At 45.3% G+C, this 12,259-nt stretch overlaps 1 protein-coding gene and 1 pseudogene across 5 annotated transcripts in view; both read right to left on the bottom strand.

Annotated features, from left to right (window-relative positions):
* Mapk14 (mitogen-activated protein kinase 14) overlaps positions 1 to 12,259 on the bottom strand; it is a 57,064-nt gene that overhangs the window by 17,775 nt on the left and 27,030 nt on the right. For all 5 annotated transcript variants that reach the window (NM_001168514.1, NM_011951.3, NM_001168508.1 and 2 more), the window contains 5 exons: positions 5,776 to 5,887; positions 5,109 to 5,138; positions 4,787 to 4,834; positions 2,160 to 2,274; positions 1,656 to 1,727 (listed from right to left, as the gene is read on the bottom strand). In NM_001168514.1, coding sequence (NP_001161986.1) covers positions 1,656 to 1,727; positions 2,160 to 2,274; positions 4,787 to 4,834; positions 5,109 to 5,138; positions 5,776 to 5,887 — 377 coding nt within the window. The remainder of the gene's footprint in view (positions 1 to 1,655; positions 1,728 to 2,159; positions 2,275 to 4,786; positions 4,835 to 5,108; positions 5,139 to 5,775; positions 5,888 to 12,259) is intronic.
* On the bottom strand, positions 3,927 to 4,405 carry Gm4356 (predicted gene 4356; annotated as a pseudogene).

Here is a 12,259-nt window from a genome sequence, read left to right as displayed (position 1 = left end):
TCTGGGAGAGGAAGCAGGCCACTGGGAATGTGTCCTAGAAGGTACTTTGTTCTTGGATGCTTTCCTCTCCCCAACCTTCTCTCGTTCCCTCTCTGCTTCCTGGCCACCATGAAGTGAGCAGCCTCCTCTGCCACACGCTCCTGCTACCCTGATGCTCTATCTCATCATGGACCGAGACTTCTGAACCCATGAGCCCAAAATAAGTATTTCTCTCAGGTATCTATCTGTCTGTGGCCATGACAAGCTACTGATACAGCCACTGGTGAAGCTAGCACTTCCTGATGGCTCTGGACTCAGTAAAGTCACAATCACTGAGCTGTATACAGTTAAGGAAATAGAGAGATGTGGATATTAGAAAACTTGATCAAAGCCACATAGTTCAAAAGTAAAAAAAGCTAAAATCTAAAATCGAAATTCCAAGGCCTTAGCATCTAACTGTGCATACATGGACTACAAAAGCAATGAACTGAGACACTTCCCTAAGGATAGTTCTGTTAGTCTGTCTGCCTATGAAGGCATGTGTCTCTGGGACTAGCCAAAGGACAGCTGAAGAGACAGCAGGGGAAAAGGAAGAGAAGAGAGATCAGCTTCAGGATGGTCCCAGAGTACAGCACAAGGTGCATCATAAACCCTGCCTAACCCTCTGAGCTCGGACTGTAAGCAAGCCAAAATCTCAAGGGAATAGAGATGGTCAGGTGATGACATCCTGGAGTGGAGAATAACAGAGTGAGCTGCACCAAGCAGCACGCACAGGAGCAGACAGCATTATCCGGGGAGCAGAGGATTCCACTCCATAAAAGATTGTCTAGCAGAAAACTGTCACGACAGACACAGTGGCATGGCAGTCCCTGGAGAAGGGCAGCCTAAGTGGACAGCAACTGAGCTTACAGTCTCAATGTGTTAGGCAAGAGCTCACCCTGCAGTTAGAAGGTGAAGCATGTGTCGCTATGGTATTTCTAAAAGCCCAACCAAAACCAGTTGCAGGCTACTAGAGTTTTACAAAACTCCTCCTGAAGATGGATTTTAAGCATCCGTTTTAACATTTTCACCTAACACCCTCCTTAAGCAGAGCTGGTGGGCGTTCTCACAATCACATTAAATGATATTATTCCTAAGCCATGGGACAAGTGCCCAACAGATAGGAACGAGTGCTTAGTGCCCAAAACCCAGATGGTGCTAAGTATGGGACTAAAGTGGGGCTGGCTCTAAACAGGGACAACAAGGTGTAGAGAACAAGAGCACACAGCAGGGCCTCTCTCTTCCTGCTTCTTTTGTTGGTTGTTAAGCAGCAAATAGGACAGGACTCAGCGGGCGTGTCAGCAGAGGGACCCACAGTCTGTTTAGTACATAAGCAAATGTGAGAACCAGATACCTCTGAATACAGGTGGCCGTGTACACTCACCAAGGATTTTCAGGAATAGACTAAACTCATTAATAAAGGGACTTGCTGCAAAAATATGACAGGTGAGTTCTAAGCTTGTTTTCTCAACCCCAAAGCCTTTTCTTGGCAAGGTGAGCAACTCAACAAGAGGACAGACCTCAAAAGCCACGCTGGAACTGCAAAGAACTGAGTCTTCCCCACCAATGAGTTAGGGAAGCACACATCTACCACAGCACACACATGAGAAACAGGGCCAAAACGTGTTAAAGGATACGGTCTGTACCAGGAAACAACGTTCTTCCGGTCAACAGCTCAGCCATGATGCAGCCCACGGACCAAATATCCACTGGAACAGTAAAGAGGATACAAGCACCGACATGGTTTCTATTCATATTCATGGACACAAATGACTCTAACTATGAGTGAGAGATTCAAGTCAGGATTTAAGACACCCAAGGTTTGACAATCTTTTTTATATAGAAACAAACTTATTAAAATTGTCACTCAAGAAAAGACTCCACAGGTCGTGCAACTCAGAATATAATTAAGATAAAAGAAATAAGCAACTCACAAAGGGGCAAAACTTTGTTACTGGTAAATGGTGAATCCTCCCAGGAAACATAGGTGTTAGGATTAAGAGACCACTCCCCTCAGGTAGTGTCACAGAAAGAATGACACGGAAGACGTAAGAAGTAAGGCCCCAGCTGCTAAGTCACCTGAAAGCCATGTTAGGGAGCACCCCTTCCCCATCTGGGGAGGCGACTGAAGCAGTCAGTACCTGTCTGGTTATAGTGCATCCAATTCAGCATGATCTCTGGGGCTCGGTACCACCTGGTAGCCACGTAGCCTGTCATCTCATCATCAGTGTGCCGAGCCAGCCCAAAATCCAGAATCTAAGGGCAAGAGCAGAAGTCAGGCATGGGAGCAGCAAGTTCTGCTACCTCACAACCAGGAAAGCAGAAAAGTCACTTTCAGAAAGAGGGCACCCCAGTTTTCACTTAGAATGCATGACATGATAAAACACTCCAAGAAACTTTAAAAATAAAGCTTCAAGCAAAGCAACCCCCCCCCCCATTTACTCAAGGATAAAAACATATGCCCACACGGGTGTGCACAGGAATGTTCACAATAGGTTTATATTCCGAACCACAAGTGCTCACTAATAGGACAGCAGCGTACAAACTTTGGTGTGCTTATGAAAAGGAAACTGCTGAACAACTGGGAATGCTGGAGCACACAATACAGATGAGCACACAATTCAGTAATGTGCATGACCCTCGACAGTTCCATTTATACGAAACAAGATTAATCCAGAGTCAGAATTGGGTCAGTGGCTGCCTGCATTGAATGAAGGGTGAGAGTCATGGGTCACTAGGAGGGGACACTCAAACCTTTTGAAACTATGGAGGTTACTATGTCATCACTGTGGTTACATGGACATTACAACTCTACTGTAGTCTCTCCTCCCCCAGCCTGAAACCTGCTTGCTCAGGGGTGGAGCTTCCCGCTCATCTGTTCTGTCACGCCCACTGCTAGAACCTGCGGAGCCACACACGTGCACCTTTTTACTGGACCAGAGATTATTTGGCGGAAATCGGGTCCCCTCCCCCTTCTTTTATAACTAGTGTCCCAACAATAAAATTTGAGCTTTGATCAGAATGAATTTATCTTGGCTCCGTTTCTTCTTTCGCCCCGTCTAGATTCCTCTCTTACAGCTCGAGTAGCCTTCTCAGTCGAACCGTTCATGTTGCGAGCTGCTGGCGGCCGCAACACTCTACAAAGAAGTACATTTCTTTTCCTTTTCCATTTCATGTACATGGGTGTTTTGCCTGCATGGATATCTGTGCACCAAGTCTGTGCAGTGTCCACAGAGACGAAGAGTGGGCATCAGATGCTCTAGATGCAGATGGCTGTGAGCAGCCATGTAGCTGCTGGGAAATGAGCCATCTCTCTAGCCCCCTGCAGACATTTCAAAAAATTCATTGCTGGGCAGTGGTGGCGCACGCCTTTAATCCCAGCACTTGGGAGGCAGAGGCAGGTGGATTTCTGAGGCCAGCCTGGTCTACAGAGTGAGTTCTAGGACAGTCAGGGATACACAGAGAACTGCTGCCTTGAAAAACCCAAATCCAAAATAAATAAATAAATAAATAAATAAATAAATAAATAAATAAATAAATAAATAAATAAAATCATAAAAAAGCATAGTGCTACTTCCTTTTTTTCTTTTTCTTTTTTATTAGATATTTTCTTCATTTACATTTCAAATGCTATCCCGAAAGTTCCCTATATCCTCCCCCTGCCCTGCTCCACAACCCACCCACTCCCGCTTCCTGGCCCTGGCATTCCCCTGTACTGGGGCATAGAATCTTCGAAAGACCAGGGGCCTCTCCTCCCACTGATGGCTGACTAGGCCATCCTCTGCTACATATGCAGCTAGCGACACAAGCTCTGGGGGGTACTGGTTAGTACATATTGTTGTTCCTCTTATAGGGTTGCTGACCTCTTTAGCTCCTTGGGCAGCTACTTACTTTTTTTTTTTTTTTTTGTATGCTGCTTTATTGTATGCTACAGCCAGTGTATATAAAATAGTTAAACCTTGTGAGACAGAAACCCATGGAATTCAGAGAGGTAGATGTTAAGGACTGACGAGCAGAAGATAGTGTATTATGGCACGTGTTAAAGAGAAGCTTTTGTACAGACTTCAAACTTAGCTCTCTTGAATAGTCACTGGTTCATGAAAAGTGGTTTGAGAAACCTCAAGATAGATGACTACAAAAAGGAGCAGACTTTCTGGGGTCTGAAGGGATTTGTACTTGAAGACCCTCCAGTCAGCAGAGGGTCATGTTGAGCATTCTGCAGACAGAACTGCTTCAAGCCTGCAGCTGCCAGGGAAACCTTCACGCGGTTCAGCCCGGCCTCCAGCCGGAGCTGCTGAACCACCTTCTTCATGGCGGCAACGCTAGAAGAACCCAACATGGCGCTCGGGACAGCAGGGCTGACTCGTCAGTCTGGGCAGGGGGCAGCCTCTACTTACTTTTTAAAGACTTAATTTTAATTTACTTAGGTTTTATTTAGATCATTCTGAGATCTGCAATTTTTCCTTTTAGGAACCTATCTAATTATCAGTGTTCCAGGAAGGCTTAACTGACATTTAGACTATAATATCCCTTTATTACAATTAATGTGTTGCATTTCTAATTTAATTATCTTTTAAAAATGAAAACAAGATACCGACATCTACTTCCAAAGTTACTTAAACAGCTTGTTCAGCCTAGTTCAAGTCTCACAGTCTGATATTCCTAAGGACAAATGACTTTTTAGATAGCAAGTCGTGGCTTAAGTGTGGTTGGTCACGATTCTGGGGAACACTTAAGAGAAGCAAACAGTCCATCTCTTCTTTCTTACCTTGAGCTCACAGTCTTCGTTCACAGCTAGGTTGCTGGGCTTTAGGTCCTGGAAAGCAAGCAGAGAGAGCTTATCAACAATGCACAGAGTCTGCTCCCTACAGGTCCTAAAGATGCACACATGTGGAAGAGCTCTCAGAGAGAAAGGCAGACTCCAAGCCTTGAGCAGGCAAATGGCAAGTGTTCCTTTACCAGGTCTACACTGAGAACAAGGTTGCAGAAAATCACTATTTCAGTTACAAGGCTGAGATCTGAACTAGATGTCACTCTTCTAGCCCCACCCACACTACCAAAATAATTACCACGTCAGGTATAATACATACCCTGTGAATTATGTCAGCCGAATGTATATACTGCAAAAGAGAAGAAAGTAGGTTGAATGAAAGCCATCTTCAGCTTTTTGGTGTCATATCCTCTAGAGTGCTTGCAGTGCTCTCCCCTCAGTCAAGCACTGTGCGCGCTCACAGCGGGCCATTACACAAACTCTAATTCCCACTCCACCTACTGGAGTTGTCAGCCTATTTTCTTTCTAGAGGATGACTTCAGTAAGGGCTCCAATGTGCTAAACATCAAAGGTGGTTCTGAAGAGGTCCCCCCGCCCCAGACAGCCTTGGTGGCTGGCACTCAGGCTGCACACAGTGGTCCTTCTTTTTTCTACCTCTCAAGTCCTGAGAAGGAATATAAAAGCAGCTCATAGCCCCGAAGAATATTTTAAAGCCTCAGTATCACACTGACTGGATACCAGGTTGTATCAGGATGCTACTAACTTTTCAATGTGGCTAAAAGTCTCTTGGATATTCAGACTAAAGGATCAAAGGGAAGGACAATATTTGCTTTCTAGTAAACTGGCCTGGGAAATACAAGAGCAGCAGGGTTGGTTGATTCTGTAACTCTTTTAAAAGTTTTTCATAAGAAAAACTGTCTTTTCTAAGTTCTTACTACACGGGAGAGATAACTCACTTCCCCAAATGACAAAGCTACTGCCTGTACCTTCAGCCCTCGGAGGATCTGGTAGATGAGAAACTGAACGTGGTCGTCGGTCAGCTTCTGGCACTTCACGATGTTGTTCAGGTCCGCCCCCATGAGATGGGTCACCAGGTACCTGGAAACACAAGGGGTGTGTGTGTGTGTGTGTGTATGTATGTTATATACCGATGCAGGAAAGACTGCCTAAGAAGTACCACACCAGCCTTGCCTTCCTACATGCACTATCCTCTCCACATTTATACCACTCCTACTTGCTATGTCCTTTTCCTGATCTGTAAAGAAAGCACGGAGGTGAAGAGACACCTGGATGGACGCTATCAGAAAGCACGTGCACTGTAAGTGCCTTCTTTCTCTCTGTCTTCTCTTTTCTAAGGCAAGTCTTATGTGGCCCAGGTCACCTCAAACTTAGTCAAAGATGACCTTGGCTTTCTGATTCCAGCCTCTACTTCCTGAGTGCTAGTATGATGGACTATGCACCACTGTGGTGGTCTGAATGAGAATGGCCCCCATGGTTCATAGATTTGTTTGGTCCTCAGTTATGGAACTGTTTGAGAAGGAGTAGTAGGTGTATTAGCTACTTTTGTGTCAATTTGACACAAGCAAGAGTCATCAGAGAGGAGGGAGCCTCAGTTGAGAAAATGCCTCCACATGATCTAGATGTAAGGCATTTTCTTAATTAGTGATTGATCGGGGAGAGCCCAGCCCACAGGGGTCATGCTCCCCTGGAGTGGTAGTTCTGGGTTCTGTAAGAAAGCAGGCTAAACAAACCATGAAGAGCAAGCCAGTAAGCAGCAGCATTCCTCCATGGCTTCCAAGTCGCTGCCCTCAGTGCTTTATATATGAAATTATAAGTGAAATCCTTTCCTTCCCAACTTACTTTTGGGTCATGGCATGTCATCACAGCAATGGTAACCATAACTAAGATTGGAGGGGGTCGTTGGGATAAACTGTGAGGTTTCAAAACCCCAACCAGGCCCAGCCCCTGCACCCCATGAAAGCATCCTACCTCTAAAGCTGTAACCAAGCCCCAAATTAAATGCTCTCCTCTCTAAGTTGTTTTTTCACAGCAAGACAACAGTGCTTGAGATCAAACCTGATGCTTCAGGCCTCTAAGCCACACCCCCTGCCCTTCAATTGTCTCATTTTTGCAGTATGATTAACTGTACTCACATAATAAAGGATCACGTATCTGCAATCCCATCATCCTATGTTTACCTCATTAAACCCCAGGCTGTTTTAAGATTTTCAAAGTGGAATCCTTTCAAAAATGACTAGCAAAAGGCTTATGAGTACTATCCTGCTCTCCCTTAAAGGAAGGAGGAGCAAGGCAGTCCAGAGCTCCCGCAGGTGTGATGCTGAGTGTCCGTCCTGCTTTATGGAGTGAGATGAGGGTATGAGTACACTCAGGACAACAGGCTCTCAAACTCAAGCCACACAAACTCTCACTACTACTGCAGCAGCAGCATGGGACAGAGCATAGCAGAGCACCAGGGCTGCATGTGTAAGTGAGGGCAGGCAGGGGTCCTCTCCTCACGAGGCTCAGGAGGACTGACTGCTATATGAAGATTAGAGGGACTTGGCCTAGTTTTGACTTTAAAAATGAGATTTTAGCCATTTTCCTAAATTTTGTCTTAAGGAAAAGGTGAACTTCACACATAATTTAAGAGTAAATTAAGAGGCTGGAGAAATGGCTTATCAGTGAAAGTGCTTCCTGCTGTTGAGGGGACTTGAGTTCAGTTCCCAGAAACCATGTTGGGCAGCTCAGAGCTGCCTGCTCCAGAAGACCTAATGCTCTTTTCTGGCCTCTGTGGGCACTACACTCATGTGCATACAGACACATACTCTATCATACACACAAAACCTTCTTTAGAAAAATAAAGAGTAGCCATGCAGTGGTGGTGCACTCCTTTAAACCCAGCTCTCAGGAGGCAGAGGCAGGCAGATCTCTTGTGAGTTTGAGGCCAGCCTGGTCTACAGAGCGGTTCCAGGACAGCCAGGGATACAAAGAGAAACCCCCAAAACAAAAAACAAAACAAAGAGTAAACTAGACTCTTTGAAGTGTTTTTATCAAAGTAGTTTTGATTTGAGTGGTGTTCCAAGCCCCCAAAGAACATAATCAAAGGCAGCTGCCAAGCCTAATGGCCTGAGGCCCATGCTAGGACCCACACTATGGAAGGAGAGAAATGGCTCCTGTAGGGTGTTCTCTGGCCTCCACGTGCATGCTGTGGCATGCATACATAAACTCATACAAGTTTAACATTTTACAGATGTCACCATAGTTGGACAATTTCCCTAACAGTTCCTCAAAATTGAATGAAGTAAGACTGTCTTTCCTTATCCCAGTCATTTGTTTTTTGGTGGTGCTGAGGAACCAGTGTCTTGTGCATGTGAGGCAGCAACTCTTACAACTGAGGTCCCGCATGCCTGGAGCTAGTGAGACAGGGTCTCACTATTTACCTGAGCTGCCCTTGACATTCTTTTGCCTCCCTCCTGAGTGCTGGGCTTAGAGGCAGCCAACCCAACACCTGCTTCAGGACTGTGCATTTTTAGCTTCAAAGTGGCATATAATCTGATAAATGTAGGAATGCAGAGCAGGGCTACTAAGATGAACTCTGTGGGTGGTAACACTCACCATGAAAGCCTGAGCTCAATTCCTAAAGTTGTCCTCTGACCTCCATACCACAGTGCACACGCATCTGCAACCATCACACAAACACACAGGCCCAGCAAATGGTTAGACTCCACAGCCCCTATGTAACTCACTCCCAGCCCCCTTCCTATCACACACAACTGTCTCTGATGAGCTAGGAGACATAAGTGGTGGATCCTGCACTCCTGATCCATTTTATCACAGACATTTGTAAGAGCAGGATGAGACGGTCAAACCATCGTGTACGTACAATTAGTCACTTGCACAGAAATAGACACCACTCCCCTCCTGGGCTACTAGTTGACCGAAAGCAGTATTTATGGTGGAGTTCTTTCAGCTAATAATTCCATGCTGGTCCCACAAGATCCAAGATCAGTCTATTACCAAAGTATCAAATTTCAGCTCATATATAGGAGGAGTTCAAAAGCAAGTCATACATCATAGGACAGGAGCAAGCACCACAGTTACTGTCTATGGGAGGCAAGCCACTTCTCAAATCAGCAGGATACAGAAGCACAACGCAGATGACCTCACATGTTCTACCCCAGTACCATAAAAGCAGAATGGATAATCTGAAAAGGGCACCACTAGAGAGCCACTTGTCTGTCTCTTCAGTATCTGATCCTGGTGAGTGTACTTAATGGCATTTGAGAAGACATGCTTGCTATTATCACTGGACTAAATAGTAAATTCTTAAAATAATTTAAGGAAGGCTGGAGTGCACTGCAGTGGGAAAGCTATCCAATACCTCATCTTTAAAAGATTAAGTGAGATTATATTGTAAGCTCAAGGCCAAAACGACGACGTTCCCGACTGGATTCCAGTTTGCTTCTCACTTGGGATGTGGCATCCTCTAAACTTAAGTGAGACAAATAACCTGTCTCTTAACCAGCACTAAGTAGGACTCAGGATTGACGATTTTCAGAGCTCCAAACTGCCCTGCTCCAGAGCCACACTTGGGTGACAACCAACTGTTAAGATTCCCACCATCCCAGGCTTTTTAAAATCAGAATACAAAGAAGGTTCAAAACAAAACAAAAACCTCTTGTTATAGCTTGGCATCTCCACCACTATGGGCTCTATCCAAAAGTAATTAAGAAAAGGCAGAGCATGTCTTCCAGATTTAAACAGGGCTTAAAACAGCGGCAGGAGCTGACAATTAACCAATGATCACACTTCTCCCTCATTCACAGTGAGAGAGAATCCTTCCAGCCCCTTACTTTCCCCAGTGACCTCTGACCTACTGGCTACTTCCTTATTGGCTCTCAGTTGCACACTGGGCTTTAAATACAATAGAACACAGTGGTGCAGGTATGGCCTTGGATATGTAACAGGAAATGGAGCCAGAGTACCAAGAAGGAAGCAGTTTTGTTCACATTCTTATTCAATAAAGGTTTCGATCTGTTCCCTCATCTGACAACCTGAGATGCTAAGTCTACATCACAGTGTTGTGTCAGTTGACAAGACTGACACTCAAGTCCTCTGTAAGTTTGAGATGCTGCTAACAACCCAGCTGATAGCACAGACCATCTGCATGTTTTACAGTTCTAGCCACTTGAGTGGGACATGCTTTTTGATTGACTGTTCTGTGTTTTAAAGACAAGGTCTCTCTCTCTGTGTAACCCTGGCTGTCCTAGAACTTGTTAGTTCTTGCACTCATTTCTTCTACAAATAATATCTGCAGGTAGGCCTGCTACTGCTCCAAACACTAACAATTAGGAATAAAGGAAAGCACCCTACTCTAACAGAGGTTACAAGGCAAGGGAGAAAACAGACAGAAATATATGGTGACAATATTTGCAAAGTACCAGGCAGAGCAAGGCACAGATAGTGCCTGGAGATCACAGCCCAGCTAGGGCACAAGAGAGGAATAAAGGTTCTGATCCAGAGAACCTTGTATGGGACTGAGGGGAACCAATCAGCAAGTGTGGAGAGGCCAGGCTGTGAGGAGAGCAGGCAGAGGCCTTGCTGGGATGTGGCTGGTTGTCTGTATTAGAAAGAATACAAAGACAGAGAGACACAAGTGGAAAGTGGGTTACACAAGGTCAGAGTGCACAGAGCCAGACCATGCTGGGTCTCCCAAACCTACCACACTGCACACTATGTGGCCATTTAAACTCAATGATTAGAGAACATGTTTGCTGTCTTCCTCAAGGATGAGGACCGTGTTTGGCAGAATGTATTCGCTGACTCGATGCCCTCAGTTCTAGTTAACTGAACCACAGTGCCCAAGCTTACTCTGCACAGGAGCAAGGCCAGCTTGGTGACCAACTGCTCTCCAGCTTTATTAAAATGAGAGCTGCTAAGTGCCCCGCAGTGCATCCGCTAGATCACAGCAGACTTCGAGACTCCTCCTGTCTCTTCAGGACTGAGCAGAGGAATGAGCATGGCTAAGCTGGTGGAGGTAGAGTGCTTGCTCAGCGGCATGCAGCCCAGGGCTCTATTCCCGGCACTGCATAAACTAGGTAGGAAAATGCATGAGGATCTGGAGTTCAAGGCTATTTTTGGTTACACAGTCATTTTGAAGCCATCCTGGGATGCAGGAGATTCCATCACAAAGATAAACTAACAAATATAAAGAGTGAATGAAGCAGAGATGCAGAGGCTGGCAGATCTCTGGGAATCCCAGGTCAGCCAGGGATACAGAGAGATCCTGTCTCAAATAAATGAGTGAAGGAAACAAAGAAAGAAAAGGAAAAAAGGAAGGGAAAAAAAAATCAAGGAGGAAAAGTTGTAAGTTGGGAAGGAAGTCCCATTTCCACTTACTCTGATATAAGCTGGCTTTCCTGAAAGTTGAAGAAAGTATTTCCAAAAAGTCCTAAAAGTACCCCCTGCCTACTCAGCTAAGACAGCTTGGTTAAGAATGTTTGGGAGACTGTGAGGCAGTGGTGGTGCACGCCTTTAATGCCAGCACTTGGGAGGCAGAGGCAGGTAGATTTCTGAGTTTGAGGCCAGCCTGGTCTACAGAGTGAGTTCCAGGACAGCCAGGGCTACACAGAGAAACCCTGTCTCAGAAAAAACCAAAAAAAAAAAAAAAAAAAAAAAAGTAATATAGTCTTTTGAAACTTTCTGCATTTGTAAATATTCAGGATACACAATGATACCTGTACACTGACCAGTACAGGCAAGAACTAAGAACAACAGGAGAAGTGCTCAAATGATCTCCCATTTGTGTCTCTGTAATGTGCAACCTGTCCTGCAACTGCTGTTATACAGCAGTCAGAATTCCATGTGCTCACTTCCCAAGCCACCTCCATGACTTGCAAGCAAAAACAGTCCACTGCCAGTCCATTGCTCCTTTCTTAAAGACACGCGTGGTCTTTCAGATGAAGCAAAAATGTGAGCCATCTGATGAAAGGAAAAGCAGTAACTGAAACATAAACGCACAGGCTCGGGAAAGCACAGGAAAGCCAGTGGCACACCTTGCTCACTAGCATGGGAAGTGCAGATGCAGACCTGGAGCCTGCTATGCATCTGGCAGCCTTAGTCTCTAATCCTTAGTATGCTGTTTGCACGACAATTTTTTCTTAGTGAACACAAATGGTTTCGAGGCTCAATCGGCAACACTACACTCACTATTCTTGTTACCTGTGTGAAGACGTATAGTATGTGGAGAACACAGAGATAAGCTCTGTTCTGGAAGGGTGCTAACCTTTTCACTGGTATCAACATCACAAACAGTCAGCAATGAAACACTCCCTACTGAAACAGGCTCTCCACTGTTCTCATGGAAAGCATGTTAACTGACTTGCAGGTACTCAGCACTTAGGGCACAGTACCTACCAGACAGCACTTGAGAGCTGCTTTGCTCAAACAAGAGCTAGGACTGGGGAGGGC

The sequence above is a fragment of the Mus musculus genome, chromosome 17 (genome assembly GCF_000001635.26).
Source record: "Mus musculus strain C57BL/6J chromosome 17, GRCm38.p6 C57BL/6J".
Taxonomy (NCBI): Eukaryota; Metazoa; Chordata; class Mammalia; order Rodentia; family Muridae; genus Mus; species Mus musculus.
This window is presented reverse-complemented; position numbering and strand designations above follow the sequence as displayed.